The sequence below is a fragment of the Mytilus californianus genome, unplaced genomic scaffold (genome assembly GCF_021869535.1).
Source record: "Mytilus californianus isolate M0D057914Y unplaced genomic scaffold, xbMytCali1.0.p SCAF_5, whole genome shotgun sequence".
Taxonomy (NCBI): Eukaryota; Metazoa; Mollusca; class Bivalvia; order Mytilida; family Mytilidae; genus Mytilus; species Mytilus californianus.
In genome coordinates, this window is record NW_026262701.1 from 31,789,763 (window position 1) to 31,807,138 (window position 17,376).

The following is a 17,376-nucleotide window of genomic DNA, read 5'->3' on the forward strand; positions in this document are numbered from 1 at the left end:
GTAAAAATAGATTAAAATCATAACAGATACCCTAATAATGAGTGAGGCCAAATTTGGTTTAATATTGGTCCTGTAATTTAATAAACAAATCCTGGTGGCCATCTTGAACAGTAAATCGGCAACAAAGAAGCAACACTTAATCAGCACCTCATAAGAAACATTTATGCCATGTTTTGGTTTCATTCCATTCAGTGCACCTCTAGAAGAAGCATTTGTATGTATTTCCCATAGGGTCTTATGTTAAAGGAAGTCCCCCCCCATTGGCGGCCATCATGGATGAAGGATCAGCTTCAAAGTAACAAAACTTAGTCAGCACCTCATAAGGAACATTCATGCCATGTTTGGTTTCAATCCATTCAGTATGTGGTTCTCTAAAAGAATACATTTGTTTGTATTGTCCATAGGGTCCTTTGTCAAACATTGTCCCCATCTGGCAGCCATCATGGATGAAGGATCAGCTTCAAAGTAACAACACTTGGTCAGCACCCCAAAAGGAACATGCATGCCATGTTTGGTTTCATTCCATTCAATGGTTCTCTAAAAGAAAACAGTTGTACGTATTTCTCATAGGGTCCTATGTTAAACTAAGTCCTCCGCTGGAGGCAATCTTAGATTATGGATCGGCTTCATGGTAACAACACTTGGTCAGCACCTCATAAGGAACATTCATGCCATGTTTGGTTTCATTGCATTCAGTGGTTCTCTAAAAGAAGACATTTCTATGTATTTCCCATAGGGTCCTATGTTAAACTAAGTCCCCCGCTGGCTGCCATCTTGGATGATGGATCAGCTTCAAAGTAACAACACTTGGTCAGCACCTCATAAGGAACATTCTTGCCATGTTTGGTTTCATTCCATTCAGTGGTTCTCTAAAAGAAGACGTTTGTATGTATTTCCCATAGGGTCCCATGTTAAACTAAGTCCCCCGCTGGCGGCCATCTTGGATTATGGATCGGCTTCAAAGTAACAACACTCGGTCAGCACCTCATAAGGAACATTCATGCCATGTTTGGTTTCATTCCATTCAGTGGTTCTCTAAAAGAAGACATTTGTATGTATTTCTCATAGGGTCCCATGTTAAACTAAGTCCCCTGCAGGCGGCCATCTTGGATTATGGATCGGCTTCAAAGTAACAACACTCGGTCAGCACCTCATAAGAAACATTCATGCCATGTTTGGTTTCATTCCATTCAGTGGTTCTCTAAAAGAAGACATTTGTATGTATTTCCCATAGGGTCTAATGTTAAACTAAGTCCCCTGCTGGCGGCCATCTTGGATTATGGATCAGCTTCATAGTAACAACACTTGGTCAGCACCTCATAAGGAACATTCATGCCATGTTTGGTTTCATTCCATTCAGTGGTTCTCTAAAAGAAGACATTTGTATGTATTTCCCATAGGGTCCCATGTTAAACTAAGTCCCCCGCTGGCGGCCATCTTGGATTATGGATCAGCTTCAAAGTAACAACACTCGGTCAACACCTCATAAGGAACATTCATACCATGTTTGGTTTCATTCCATTTAGTGGTTCTCTAAAAGAAGACATTTGTATGTATTTCCCATAGGGTCCCATGTTAAACTAAGTCCCCCGCTGGCGGCCATCTTGGATTATGGATCGGCTTCAAAGTAACAACACTCGGTCAGCACCTCATAAGAAACATTCATACCATGTTTGGTTTCATTCCATTCAGTGGTTCTCTAAAAGAAGACATTTGTATGTATTTCCCATAGGGTCCTATGTTAAACTAAGTCCCCCGCTGGCGGCCATCTTGGATGATGGATCCACTACAAAGTAACAACACTTGGTCAGCACCTCATAAGGAACATTTATGCCATGTTTGGTTTCATTCCATTCAGTGGTTCTCTTGAAGAAGTTCAAAATGTAAAAAGTTAACGCCGACGCCGGACGACGACGCCGGACGACGGACGCCAAGTGATGAGAAAAGTTCACTTGGCCCTTCGGGCCAGGTGAGCTAAAAAAGGGGTTAGGGGCAAACTATTCAACGTTAGGTGTGGAACATGTAAAAAGTCTATGCATGAACCATTCATGTACAAATGTATATATAGCTCCATAAGAGCGGGGCCACTGTCAATACTATATTTTGTATTGCTGATGACTTTCACTGTTAACGGTTTCAACCTATCCATTAGCTTTAAAGACTCCGGAGTCATCCAATGGCTTCGGTATTAAAGCATTTTTGCAGATCTTGTATTGTTGATCTTTAATGGTGTTTACAGTTTCAACTATCTATTATAATTTTCAAAGTAATAGACCAAAACTCGTATATTAGTTGAAAAAATTGTCATTTAAGAGCAATAACTCCTGTAAGGAGTCATCCGATGGTTTTGGTCATCTTGGGATTTTTGTACATCATGTATTGTCAATCATTTTAGCTGTTCTTAGTTTCTACATATCTATTATCATTTTGAGACATTATGCAAAAATCATCATTTAGGACAATGACAATTTTGGTGAAAATGAAAAGTTGATTTACGTAGGCATGATACGGGTTATGTTCTTCTCTTATAACTTATAATAGCATGATCATATTAAATCCCTTACGGGAGGGATTGTGCCGGCTTGATTTTCATATGATAAAGACATAATATTTCGATCAGTTTAATTGAGGCCTGGAGCTGGCATGTTGGAAACTGCTGATAATTGTCATTTTGCTTAGTTTCTTCAGTTACCCATTCTAACTGTGCGTATTGCGGTGTTAATTCCACATTGGCTAGAGGTATAGGGGGAGGGTTGAGATCTCACAAAACATGTTTAATCCCGCTGCATTTATGCGCCTGTCCCAAGTCAGAAACATCTAGCCTTTGTTAGTCTTGTGTGTTTTTTAATTTTGGTTCATTTATGTTTCCGAGTTAAGTTTGGCGTCCCTTTTGCTGAACATTATTATTTAGGGGCCTGCTGAAGCCCTCCTCCGGGTACGCGATTTTCTCGCAGCGTTGAAGACCCATGCCTTGGTGGCTTTGGGCTGTTTTCTGCACTTTGGTTTCAACACATGAAAATTATACGAACGCAAATTTTTTGCGGTACAGTATAAAAAAGCACTGTGAGGCCTTCAATAATGCATCTCTCTTATCTCTTATTCTTTAATGTACTTAAATATTTCTTATTGAGAACCAGCAGTGACATTAAGAAGGTTTTTTTTTTTCATTTTTGTCTATTGTAGATATTGGTTAGAGCTAATGTCTTGTAGACAACCATGCTACATATCCTTTTTTTTTACTTAAAAAAAAATGAAATCAAGACCAAACTTTATTTTTTTTGTATGACTAGTAATATCATGTTTTTTCTCAAATTCAAAAGATCATTCATTGTTGATGGTCAGATATATGACTAGTCTTGGAATACAGTTACATTCTTGTTTTAATTAATTCTGTTCTCAAGTCACATGACAACATCTGAGATTCTGAGTTAATCTTTTTATGTTGATGGTAGGTCATTCTAATTATGTATATTCATTGTAGATGTGTCACTGTATGGTGATCTTTTTGGTCCTGTCATGGTATATCAAGTTTTATATTCAAACTGATAATCGCTACTGAGTATTTTAAGTTAAAAAATGAAAACAATTATCATTGTGAATTTTTATTAACTGAAAATATCACCTCTAACTTAAGCATTCAATATTATAGATATATTTGACTTCAGCAGTATTAATATTGACAGTTGCACCCAAACACAGTAATAATTGAAAAATTCAAGCATTATCTGTTTATCTAAAATTGATTCCTGGTCATCTAAGAATATGAATGCAGACATATATATTAATATATAAGCTTAAAAGCAGCCTATCCCCCAACCACAAAAAAAAATAATTTTCAACTTATGCAGTTGCATTACCCCATAGAAATACCCCACAATTGTGTTTCTAAATGTATTCAACGATCTAGTTCTGCTAGTAATTCATTCAGTTCTCTCCAAGTTGTTTGAGTATGTGAATCTGTTAAATCGATGTTCATGCCTCCCCTTTGAAGAACAGTTTGAGTTTCAGAACTTGTCAACTCCTGTAAACTTTGTGTTTGGGTTTCAATATTACTAGTATCGAGTCCTAATGCTGTCTGGGTATGACTATCAGTGTTACTGTTAAAATATAAATTTGTTTGAGTATGGTTGTCCATATTTTCAAGATTTATTCCAGACTTGTTTTGAGTAAAAATATCTACGTTATCTACTTGGATTGCTGAAGATCTCGAGTCTATCTGCGATCTTCCTGAAGCTACAGGTATCATCTCAAGAACCTCAGAAACTAAAAATTCCATCTGTTCGCTTTGATAATTATTATTTCCATTATCGGTGTTTCCATCACCTTCCATGCTTGTTGAATTATCATGACAGAAACGAGAACCTTTATCTATTTCAAAATCAAATGCCATATGTGTACCTTTTGATTTGGTTTCTTTTTCAACGACTGAAGTTTGTGTCCCAAAACTTAATGGAGGGTTTTTGTCTATTCCTGTTTGAGTTTCAATGTCAATAAGAGATAAAGGTGCATCTTGAAAGAATCCATAATCAAGTGTTTGTGTACCTGATGATAAAAGTTCAATAAATTCATCATACGTCTGAGTTTCCATACTGGATGAAACAAATGTATTACTGTCTAACGTTTCAGATAATGTTTGGGTATCAACAGATAAACTTTTCTTAGTCTGAGTCTGCACATCAGTTAAAGATTCATCTGAATCAAAAGTTTGTGTTTGTATACTTGAAACGAGAGATTCGATTGATTCAATATCAAGGTCAATGGTCTGTGTTTGAGTATGTATAGCTTCTGTGGATGGTTGAGGATCTGGTGAATTTGCTAAGAAGTCAAAATCTACTGTTTGTACATGTGAATCAATGGAAAAAGAGGGGTCATTACCTACACATTTATTTACATGTGACTTTTCAGTATTGATACCAATAGAGCTTGTTCCTGTATCTATATTAGGAGCAGAATCATTTTGGGCCAATAAAAAGTCTTGGAAATCACTAGAATATGTCTGAACACCAATTGTCTGCATAAAATCAAAATCACTTATTGATGTAGACATTGAAATTCTATTTTCAGTTGTGGAAGAATAGGAATCTACAACCTGGTTACCTTGAACATCAGAAAACTGTGAACCAGTTGATACCATCTCAATCTGGTTTAATGTCTGAACTGATGAACAGACTGTATTACCGGTATTTGAATTATATGAAATATATTCACCAGATGAAAGTCCAGTATTTGAAAAATGGATATTGTCTGAAACGTTGCCCCTATTAGTTGGATTTACAAAATACTCTTTTATTGATTGTTTTCCCTTAGAAGTCCTTTGTGTTGACAAGTCATCAGCTGATTTACAGTATAATTTCTTCCGACTATTTATCCGTTCCTTTGGGGAAGAGCTTTTATGAGAAGTGTTACCTCTTTTACATCTTGGAGTCTTTCCGGTTTGTGTTTCTGCACATTTCTCTTTTGGTGTTATTTGTGTACCAACAGATGAGCTTTTTACAGGAATATTTGCACTTGTCATTGCTTGGGTCAAAATACAATTACCCAATGTCTGTGTTTGTGCTATATTCGTTGTTGTATCCTTACTTTTTATTGGTAGCTCTTTTCGTGGTACTGAAATCGTTTGCATTTCAGAGCTTAACAAAGGAACTAAATTATATTTGCCAACATTGTTTATAAAGTTCCAACTTTCAGTATCTTTCTTGGCATGAGTTTGATTTTGATTGTTTGAGTCTGAGCTGGAGTTTGGAAGGTAATCATGGTCTAATAAATGCACTGCCGATACTTGAGCTTTATTCGTACTGATATTTTCTTGGATATTTGCCTGTGTTGGTGTTGAAATATTTTGATTATTTATCTGGTTCATCATAGTAACTGGTACTGGCAACAATATCACAGGTATTCTCATGTTATTTTGATGTGAGATTCCATCTTTTAAACAGTTGGTAGACGTTGTTTTATTATTGTTCTTATCTTTAGTTTTCTTCTTGTCCACTTTTTCCCTATAAAATAAAGATGGCTGAAAATTAGTATAAGCCAAATTCCTCCTTCAAATCAATGTTGAAATGTTAAGTACTATGAACCACATACAGTCAATTCTGTTTTTAGTGGTTAACTCTCCCACATTCAGCTCTATCTTTCAAATATGACATATTGATATCATTTTGTAAAATTTCCTTCATTGAACAAATTCACAAGGTTCAGACCAGTTTGTCCACTTAACTTTATACTTATTTTGCTATATATACTTATTATGTAACATGATGCATGTATATCAAACAAATTTTTTGCATCTCTATGAATAAAATTTTCCCTTTTTCAGAACAGTTAAAATTGAGAATGGAAATGGGGAATGTGTCAAAGAGACAACAACCCGACCAAAGAGCAGAAAACAGCCCAAGGCCACCATAGTTGTACATTTGAGCTATAATTGTTAAATTTCACATTAAATATTCAGCAGTACATGGTAATTATGTGTTTGAATATATAAGTATTCCATAAACAGGAAGTTGATGAGTGATAAATCTGAAAACGCATCACACAGTAAAACATGCTCACATACAGCCTGACATTGAATTCCAGGAAAATTTAGATTTGCACTACTGAGACAAATATAACAGAAATTTCATGGGACACTCACTTTGTCATGGTATGTATTGCTCTTATTTCAAATGACTATGACCAAATACACTTTTTGTGAAGGTTGTCTTACCTTAAATATGATAAAAGGGGAGGCTTAATCAGATAAGTGTAGAAAGTGAAGAAGTGAAACCGCCGCTGCCTCACCTCTTAATCTTGATTAGTGGAACAACAACAAAAGGTACAAAAAAGTTGAATACAAAATTATTACCTTTTAGTATACATTTCAGGTATTGGATGTTGAGTTCTATTGCAATGTGTACGGAGTGCCTCAACAGATACATATGTACACTGACATGAAGTACATGTAAATTTCATTCCACAATGGCTTTCATGTCTTCTCTTGTCTTTCTCCATACCAAAGCCATAGTCACATTTACTGCATTTAAACTTTTTCTCTGCATGAACTTTCAGAAAATGCTGTAATTGAAAATAAAGAGTGAGTAAATGTATGAATAAAAGTAAAAAAAAAACAGCAACCTATCACCAAAAACAAAGAAAAATAGACATCTACACATGACCCCAAATGATGGACAAGAGTTCACATCAAATACTAAGCTATGAATAAATCAGAGATAAGGTTCAAAAGTTGTGAATGAGTTACAACAGACTTCAAAAGATCTAATACAATGTAAAAGCATCAAATAATGAACAAAGAACATGAAAAACATTTGAGAAACAATCACATTCACTGACTAGGTTGTTGACATGGAACAGAAGCAATACCATATTGCAGTATCAAACTGGTTATGTGAGTACCTAACCATAGTCAATTCCTTGTTCGAAGATATATTGTATGCACCTACTACACAACTCTTTTTATTAGTATCAACTCTAATCAGAAAATAATGTATTTTATCAACAAAATCATTTATACATAGCAGACATATATATGACATATAGTCATCTAAAAATCTTCAATGAGAATAATTTTCATTATTTTAATTCAGAAATTTTTTGCATATAATTTTTCCTTTACAAAGCATGACAATATTTCCCATTATACAAGGTAAGCTAATAAAAGTACAAGAGTTCTGATGTCCCATGTGTTACACACATATTTTACCTGCCCAAGGGCAATAACTAAAACAATTGGTATCCCATGATTAATAATGAATCAACAGTATTACATTTTGTACTTAATTTTAGTACAACTAGTACATTTAATAGACATTGCCCTATTGAGTGTTTATAGCAGATTAAATGTAATTTGAATTTGATTAAATACCTGCTTTAATCCAGCCATATTTGTAAAATGTCTCTCTGAACTTATGTTATAAAGGCAATCATTCCGTGGACAATGATATTCTTTGTAAACTTTAGGATCAACTTTAATTCTTCGTTTCAATGCATCATCACTTTCTGACTGAAAAATAAATCATAAGATTAACTACAACATGATCTTTAAAATTCTACTATAAAAAAATTTAATTTGACTTGCATTTTTTAATAGCTTTTGACAGACAAGCAGATGAAATTTTTCATATGTAGGATTATATTGCATATAAGAGAAATATAAATACTACACGTTTAAATATATTTGTTTTTTGCTTTCATTCTCCATGTATTGACATACATGTATATTCTGAAATGCTTCTAACTTAAAAGTCAGGCAATTGTTTCCTTAATATTAGTTTTCTGGTATATCATGTCTTTTGAAAAATACATTTTCATGTAAAAGTAACTGGCTCAAAAAGATGTTAAGATATTATCAGTCTGTAACTCACTACATGTGCTCAAGTTGATGGCTTTAATGAGAATAACAAATCTAAGTATTCTTTGTACATGTATGACTTTCATTCTATAACACAATGTATAAGATCATAAGATATAATAGGAGGATCCCAGTTTTATTCTAAACTAGCTGTTATTATTATCTTCCTAGTGTGTATATATGGGGGGGGGGATACAATTCATTCTCTATGGTTAAAGTGAACAAACCAACAGTTTATAATTTTTGAAATCTGCTCTTCAAATAATTTCATTGGAATTGATAATTTCTTTAATGTATAAACATGATTAAAAAAGAAGATGTGGTATGATTGTTAATGAGACAACTCTTCACCAGAGACCAAATTATTTAAACTGTGATTTTGATTGCTTAACTTATATATATTGGACAATATTTCAAATATATCCAAGATGAGCTTTTCCTATAAAAATTGAAAAAATTGAAACACTACTGCTAAAATATATTGTTCGTTTACCATTGTTTACATGTCAATGCATGTGTTGATTGTGAAAGCTACAAATAATGTACCTGTATGTAGAAAGAAACATGTGCAATCTGACATGAAGATCACTTTAATAGATATTTAAGAATACAGCAGAGTACTATGACATCAGCTTTTGAGATGAGATGGCTAGTTATAAAAGAAAGTGTAATCCTTGTATATGTAGTTCATTTTTTACTTAATTTCAGTATAAATGAATTTACCAGTAAATGAAATATTATCATTATTAAGGCAAACAAAATAAGTGTTTATCAAAGACCTTTGATAGATTATACCAACTAGCTGCCCACTTTAAAAATAACTTGCAACAACGTGCCCCACTGATAAAAAGATAAGTTCAATTTTGTTGAAACATAACTCCCCTATCCACTTTATGATATATATAAAATATATCTACACATTTTGCACAAACTCCCTGAAAAAACATGGGAATGCACAAAAGCAAAAATTAAAGAAAATTCCCATGTATTCACAACATTTTCTCAAACATTTAAGCTATATTTAAGTAAGTTACTGTGTATGCAAAAAAATCAAGAAAGTTTTTTCAATGTCTGTGGTAAATGCATGCCTACTTGAAAGATGAATTTTAAACATGTGTTAAACATGTTAAAGGCAAATCTAAACTCGGTGATGTGTATTAATACATTTTCAAAGACTTTTAACATTATTATTTTTCATTTTATAATTAGTTATTGTCACAATTATATGTCCATATTCAAAGATATTTATAAACAAGAAATGATTGTAACAGGATACTGTTACGAAGTCTCCCAAACGAAGCTCCCATAATTCGTCATTCCCAGGTTCGCCTGACATTGGGCAAAGTCTAGTTAAGTTATATGCATTAGTAATGCCTGGGGTCTGACCCTGTATATCATTCAAATCATCTTGGCATGACAAACCAGAATATATATGGTTTACAGATGGGGATCTCGACCATTTACAAGATATTAGATCATTGGGGGTGGGGGGACCCCTGGGGACTGACACTATATATCTTTCGAATCTGTGTGACATGACGAACAGGAATATATATGGTTTAGGGGTGGGGATCTCAACCATTTGCAAGATATTAGAACTTTATCAAATGGCAGGGGGTGGGGGTGATCCCTAGGGACTGACCCTATATATCATTCAAATCTTCTTGGCATGATGAATAAGAATATATATGGTTTGGGGTGGGGATCTCGACCATTTACCAGATATTAGGTCATTGGGGTTGGGGGACCCCTGGGGACTGACCCTATATATCATTCGAATCTTTGTGACATGACGAACAGAAATATATATGGTTTAGGGGAGGGGATCTCAACCATTTACAAGATATTAGAACTTTCTCAAATGGCAGGGGGTGGGGGTGACCCCTGGTGACTTACCCTTTATATCATTCGAATCTTTGTGACATGACGAACAGGAATATGTATGGTTTAGGGGAGGGGATCTCAACCATTTACAAGATATTAGAACTTTCTCAAATGGCAGGGGGTGGGGGTGACCCCTTGGGATTTACCCTTTATTTCATTTGAAGTGCTTTATCATGACAAACCAGAATATGTATGGTTTAGGGGTGGGGATCTCAACCATTTACAAGATATTAGAACTTTCTCAAATGGCAGGGGGTGGGGGTGACCCCTGGGGATTTACCCTTTATTTCATTTGAAGTGCTTTATCATGACAAACCAGAATATATATGGTTTAGGGGAGGGGATCTCAACCATTTACAAGATATTAGAACTTTCTCAAATGGCAGGGGGTGGGGGTGACCCCTGGGGACTAATACTTTACTTCATTTAATGTGCAGTATCATGACTAACCGAAATATATAAGGTTTAGGGGTGGGGATCTCGACCATTTAAAAGATATTACAACTTTCTCAAATGGCAGGGGGTTGGGGTGACCCCTGGTGACTAATCCTTTTTTTCATTTGATGGACTGTATCATGACAAACAATCATATATATTGTTTAGGGGTGGGGATCTTGACAACTTACAAGATATTGGAACTTTCTCAAATGGCAGGGGGTGGGGATTACCCCTGGGAACTAATACTTATTTCATTTAATGTGCAGTATCATGACTTACCGGAATATATATGGTTAAGGGGTGGGGATCTCCACCATTTAAAAGATATTACAACTTTCTCAAATGGCAGGGGGTTGGGGTGACCCCTGGGGACTAATCCTTTTTTTCATTTGATGGACTGTATCATGACAAACAAGAATATATATGGTTTATGGGTGGGGATCTCAACAACTTACAAGATATTAGAACTTTCTCAAATGGCAGGGGGTGGGGGTGACCCCTGGGGACTTACCCTTTATTTCATTTGATGTGCTTTATCATGACAAACCAGAATATATATGGTTTAGGGGTGGGGATCTTGACCACTTACAAGATATTACAACTTTGTCAAATGGCAAGGGGTGGGGGTGACCCCTGGGGACGAACCCTTTATTTCATTAGATGTGCTTTATCATGTAGAACATTTTCAATTATAAAGATTGTGTCTATCACTAACGATTTTCAAGTTATAATCATTTGAAAAAAAAACAAAAAAAAAAACATAGGGTTCTATAGTAAACCCCTCCCTTCTTTTGGCCCCTCAAAGTACCCCTTTTTAGACCGCAATGCACAAACGAAACCCTAATTGCACCACTAGACATGTTAATCTAACATATTGTGAAACCTTAAGTAAATCTGACTAGCGGTTTTGGAGAAATGGTGCGGACAAGTTCATTAAAAAAAGTGGCGGAAGAGCAAGAATAATAACTAGATTTGCCATTGCAAGCAATAGCGGATGTCACCTTTGCCCCCATTGCCACTAAGTGGCAGCCATTTGAAAAATTTTAAGCAGTGAATGCCAATATATGCATGGCAATACAGCTTTCTGTAAATATTCAGAACATTTTTCACATTTTGAAATTTTTCACATTTTTTTGGGTTTCCATGGCAATGGCGGCCATTTTGGAAATTCCAATGCCAAAAGTCTCATTTATACTTGCTTGTTAACATTTATAGTAAGTTTCATTAAATTTGGAGCATTTTGAAATTTTTAGACATTTTTGAATTTGTGCTGTTTCCATGGTAACAGTGCTTGTTGGGACATGACAGTCAACAGTCCATGAAAGAATCACAGTGTTTGACCTACCATGTTAAGTGAGGAAATCCCACTTAAAGAATTTTCCCATAGGGTCTAATGTTAAAAATTTTTCTCCGGTTTCCATGGCAATGGTGGCCATTTTGGAAATTCCAATGTCAATGCCACATATACATCTGCCAACTAACATTTCTGTAAAGTTTCATTAAGTTTGGAACACTTTCCAATTTTTTGCATTTGTGCTGTTTCCATGGTAACGGTGGCCATTTTAAAAATTCCGAAGATGTCCTGCACAACTTCAGATGGTGGACCTCATTATGTTAACCATTCAATAGGATTGGTCAACTAAACTCCCAAAAACGCTTCGGACAAAATAGGTGGAAGAAAAATAATAATAAAAAGAAACGGAGGAAAAGCAATATGTCACCCGACATTGTCGATCGGGTGACATAATAACTAGATTTGCCATTGCAAGCAATAGCGGATGTCACCCTTCCCCCCATTGCCACTAAGTGGCAGCCATTTCAAAAATTTTAAACAGTGAATGCACATATATGCATGGCAATACATCTTTCTGTAAATTTTCAGAACATTTGGAGCATTTTGAAATTTTCACATTTTTGCTGTTTCCATGGCAACAGTGACCATTTTGGAAATTCCAAAGTCAAAAGTCTTACCTATACATGCCAGTTAGCATTAATATAAAGTTTTACTAAGTTTGGTGCATTTTGAAATTTTTGACATTTTTGCTGGTTTCCATGGTAACAAAGACCATTCCCAAAATTGAAATGACAGATGCCACATTGGTACATGGAAGGGAACAAACCATCAAAGTTTCAATGGATTTGACCTACCATTTTAAGAGAGAAAATGCTACTTTAAGGTTTTTCCCATAGGGTTATAATGGGAAACCTTTCCACAGTTCCATGGCAATACAGTAGTTCCGATGATTCTTAAAATCATCCAAAACCTGTATATAGTGGATACCTATGTTGTATAAAAATTTGATGATTTTTAGGTTAGGCATTCTCAAATTAGTCATCAAAAACAAAAAAAATATTTTTCACATTTTTGCTGTTTCCATGGAAACGGCGGCCATTTTAAAGTTCCAAAGTTTCACTGCAACTCCACTGATGGTGGTCCTCATTATGCTCAACAATCATGAAGATTGGTTCCATTGCCTCTGAGAAAACTGCCGGACAAAATTAGGTGGAAAAAAAATAATAATAATAGGGAAAAAGAAACAGAGGAAAAGCAATATGTCACCCGACATTGTCGATCGGGTGACATAACTAGATTTGCTATTGCAAGCAATAGCGGATGTCACCCTTCCCCCATTGCCACTAAGTGTCAGCCATTTCAAAATAAAATTTACAGTGAAAGCATATATATGCATGGATATACATCTTTCTGTAAATTTTCAGCACATTCAGAGCATTTTAAAACATTTCACATTTTTGCCGTTTCCATGGCAACGGCAGCCATTTTGAAAAGTCAAAAGTCTCATCTTTACTTCCCAATTAAAAGTTTCATTAAGTTTAAAGCATTTTGAAAATTTTTGACATTTTTGCAGTTTCCATGGCAACGGTGACCATTTTGGAAATTCTAAAGTCAAAATTCTCATCAAGGCTTGCCAGTCAACAATCCTATAAAGTTTCATCAGTTTTGGAGCATTTTGAAATTTTTGACATTTGTGATGGTTCCCATGGTAACAGAGACCATTCCCAAAATTTAATGGCAGATACCACATTGGTACATGGGAGGGTACATACCATCAAAGTTTCAATAGATTTGACATACCATTTTAAGAAAGTAATTGCTACTTTAAGGTTTTAGAAGCATTTTGACCATTTTTGCATTGTTTCCATGGTAACGGCAGACATTTTCGAAATTCCAACGCCAAATTCTTTATCTACCAATGTTGCTCATCGTTCCTGTGAAGTTTTATTAAATTTGGAGCATTTCGATATTTTTGAAATTTTTGGTGTAGTATCCATGGCAACATAGCAGTTCCAATGATTGCCAAAATCATCCCAAACCAGTATATAGTGGGCACGTACATTGTATTAAAATCTAAAGATTTTAAGCTTAAGCATTCTCAAATAATTCAGCGAACTCCAAAATTATATTTTTTCACCATTTTTCAGTTTCCATGGTGATGGCAGCCATTTTTTAGTTCCAAAGATGCACTGCAACTGGAAAGTCAGGGTTCCTTGTTATAGTGAACCATCATTCAGATTGGTACCTTTGGCTCTGAGAAAGCGGGCGGACAAAATTAGGTGGAAGAAAAATAATAATAATAATAATAGGGAAAAAGAAACAGAGGAAAAGCAATATGTCACCCAACATTGTCGATCGGGTGACATAATCAAAAAAAGAAACGGAGGAAAAGCAATATGTCACCCGACATTGTCGATCGGGTGACATAATAATAAGAACTGAGCAAAACCAATAAGTCTTCCCAAACTTCGTTTGGGAGACTTAATAAAACAAGCAGTCAACTAGTGCTGAGAAAGCATGACAATCTGGAAATTGTCCGTCACTTGTAACAAAAAATTCCAAAATATAATTATTCTCTTATGCCACCAAGCTGAGACTACTATAACATATATTTCAAGTAGTCTCATCACCAAGTGATAACTGTAAAGGCTATAGCTACATTTTGTATATCTGATTACCAAAAAGGATCATGAAAATAATACAGACTTTCTTATCTTTCACAGGTTATGTCTGCCCCATATATGACAGACTCATCTGATAGTGCAAATATTCATAACGTCTGTGTTGTAGAGTATAGGAATTTTTAGATTTTCATTCTTATACATAAAATTGAGAATGGAAATGGGGAATGTGTCAAAGAGACAACAACCCGACCATAGAGCAGACAACAGCCGAAGGCCACCAATGGGTCTTCAATGCAGCGAGAAACTCCCGCACCCGGAGGCATCCTTCAGCTGGCCCCTAAACAAATATGTATACTAGTTCAGTGATAATGGACATAACAGGTCAGGAATAACCACCAATTGGTGGACTATACCTCAATTGACGTATAATCCACCAATTGACATATATTGGTATAGACCAATTGACGTATAATGCAAGTTTTTTGTAAGAAAACGCTAGTCTGGGATAGGAGCATCATTTTGCATCTTGCAACCTATTTTATAACCATTATTGAATCCTCCTAAAGTTTCAGTTTTGTCAAAGCCTGCTGCATCTCTTGAGAATGCATGTGTATAACAATTCTTTTGTTAAAACATCTGTACTATTGACCATGATTGACTTTTAATAATGAAAGTCAAGTATTAACAAAGAGATCCATTCACCTGGTGAGTTGTACTCATAATCACATGACCGAAGACAGTATTGATGTCCATTGACAGGTGATTAGTGGAAAATTTACCAATCAAGAATTGACAAGATAACAATAGAAGAAACTGCAAATACAATTATTGATTAAATGCAATATGTTATGTCACTATACTTAACTAGGACTGTTTGACATGTTTTCATACCATAATATGGTTATAAGAAAACAATGCTCCATTTTGGTTGTATAGTTTGCTTTGAAATACAAAGAATTATACTTCAATTGGTCTATACCATTATATGTCAATTGGTGGATTATACGTCAATTGAGGTATAATCTACCAATTGGTGGTTATTCCTGACCTGCATAATGTACACTCTTCATTGACGAAGGAGTCAAAGTAAAAAAAATATATAATTAAACTGTCAAGGAGTCATAATTATTTACACTAGTCTGGCCCTTATCTGGTGTTGAGACTTCTATAACACATATATAATATACAATTGTCATCTCCATCACTCAGTCTAGCTGTCTAGAGCTGGTGGGTGGGTGTGGTGAAGAAGAATTACCTCAGATACCCCATGACTTCGTGTTAAATGCATACGAAGACTTCCTGAAGAAAAAACAACTTTGTCACAATTAACAATCGGACATTTTATGTCAGTTTTGCAGTCTTTCATTGAATCTTCTGGAGGACAAATTTTCAATACATTTTGAGTTTCCATTGTATCTGTGGAGTTGTTTCCCTTACTACGATGGTAAAGTAAAATTAGAGTGTATCTACGGACATTCTCCGGAAAAAAAATCCATGTACTTTTATATGAAGGTCTGGATAGGGTTTTCAGAAGAGATAAACATGGCCAAAATGTAATGAATATAGATTCATGATGAAAAAAAGAAGAAAAAAAAGAATAGATAATAATGGGGTGTAAAAGTATTAAGAATAAATGTGAAAAATAAACGAATCAGGTAAAACAATACTGATTTCAGTAGATGTACAAAATAAAGAAATCATATAATTACAGATAAATATAATAGTAATTCACTGTCATGAAATTTTTTCAGACTAAGCTTTATTTTTAAAGATAAAGAAAATGCCCTAAGAAATTAAAGAATATAGAAATGAAGGACCCCTCCCTTCATATCCTCTTAGTACTGTATTTATTTGTGTCAAATCAATTAATTTTACACCCTTCTAAATATATGTACCTTTCATTCAAATGTTTTGTCATAATTCTTGGTATCTCCTTTCATCATTTTTGCCGCGATTTTTGTTAATGGTGTGATATATCCATCAATTCAGTTAACTTCCTTCAGTTATTGTGAAAATGTTTACTTTAATTGTCTTCTGAGTAGCTGAGGTATTTTCGAGACATTACACAAGAATATATATTCCTGTAATCTTAATGGTGTTGCTGCATGAAATATGAAATTTAACCTGAAGTACAAAAGTCACCAATATCCATGATATCAGTAGAGGGGAAACATATGCTGACAAAACCCTACTTCTTTAATTATCTGAACAAAGGGTCCCGTTATAAAAATCATACGGTCACGTTTCTTTTTGCTAAAGAATGGGGTCAAAACCATCTTGCCCGCGGCCCCTACCGTCCCTGACGTAATATGCGTCATGATAATGACCTGGTATTGAATTAGAAAATTAGCATTTTTTTATGTCACTTTCTAAGCGTGAGCTGGGAACAGTATAAATATATATGTTCCTAGCTGGCGTGAGTTAAAAACAAAGTGTCTATCGAATAATGATACAAATATATTCCAAGGCCGGAAAAAATACACAACCATATTTGCTTAAAACCAAGGAAATAACCTCATATGATAACTTCCTTAAAGAGAAGTATAACGGCTCTACGATGTTCTTTCAATTATTTTTTTGACTCCTCTTGAGCAGTAGAGTTGAATACATGTACTACAATTTCAATATGTTAATGGTCCCTGTTGGGCAGTGAAGTATGAATCAACTGAGCTGAAAGATCAAACCTCACAACCGGAGCTAAACAATGATTTAACTGTATATATAGGCTTAACCAGATTGTATTATATCTCAGGCTTAACTTATCTTTAATTTCAATGTCAAAAAGACAA

At 34.9% G+C, this 17,376-nt stretch overlaps 1 protein-coding gene across 1 annotated transcript; it reads right to left on the bottom strand.

Moving 5' to 3' along the window:
• Positions 1-3,586: 3,586 nt before the first annotated feature.
• LOC127700942 (ATM interactor-like) lies at positions 3,587-16,013 on the bottom strand. The gene is made up of 4 exons (XM_052204678.1): positions 15,843-16,013; positions 7,862-7,999; positions 6,845-7,053; positions 3,587-5,996 (listed from the first exon to the last, which is right to left on the bottom strand). The coding sequence occupies exons 1-4, from the start codon at positions 15,996-15,998 to the stop codon at positions 3,896-3,898; spliced, it is 2,604 nt and encodes an 867-aa protein (XP_052060638.1). The 5' UTR covers positions 15,999-16,013; the 3' UTR covers positions 3,587-3,895.
• Between the last annotated feature and the right edge of the window lie 1,363 nt (positions 16,014-17,376).

Excerpts from the sequence above, each read along its gene's own strand:
- LOC127700942 (XM_052204678.1), bottom strand. The coding sequence starts at position 15,998 with ATGGAAACTCAAAATGTATTGAAAATTTGTCCTCCAGAAGATTCAATG. Across the intron at positions 8,000-15,842 it reads GAAGTCATGGGGTATCTGAG|TCAGAAAGTGATGATGCATT; the intron begins GTAATTCTTCTT and ends TTTATTTTTCAG. Across the intron at positions 5,997-6,844 it reads CCTGAAATGTATACTAAAAG|GGAAAAAGTGGACAAGAAGA; the intron begins GTAATAATTTTG and ends TTTATTTTATAG.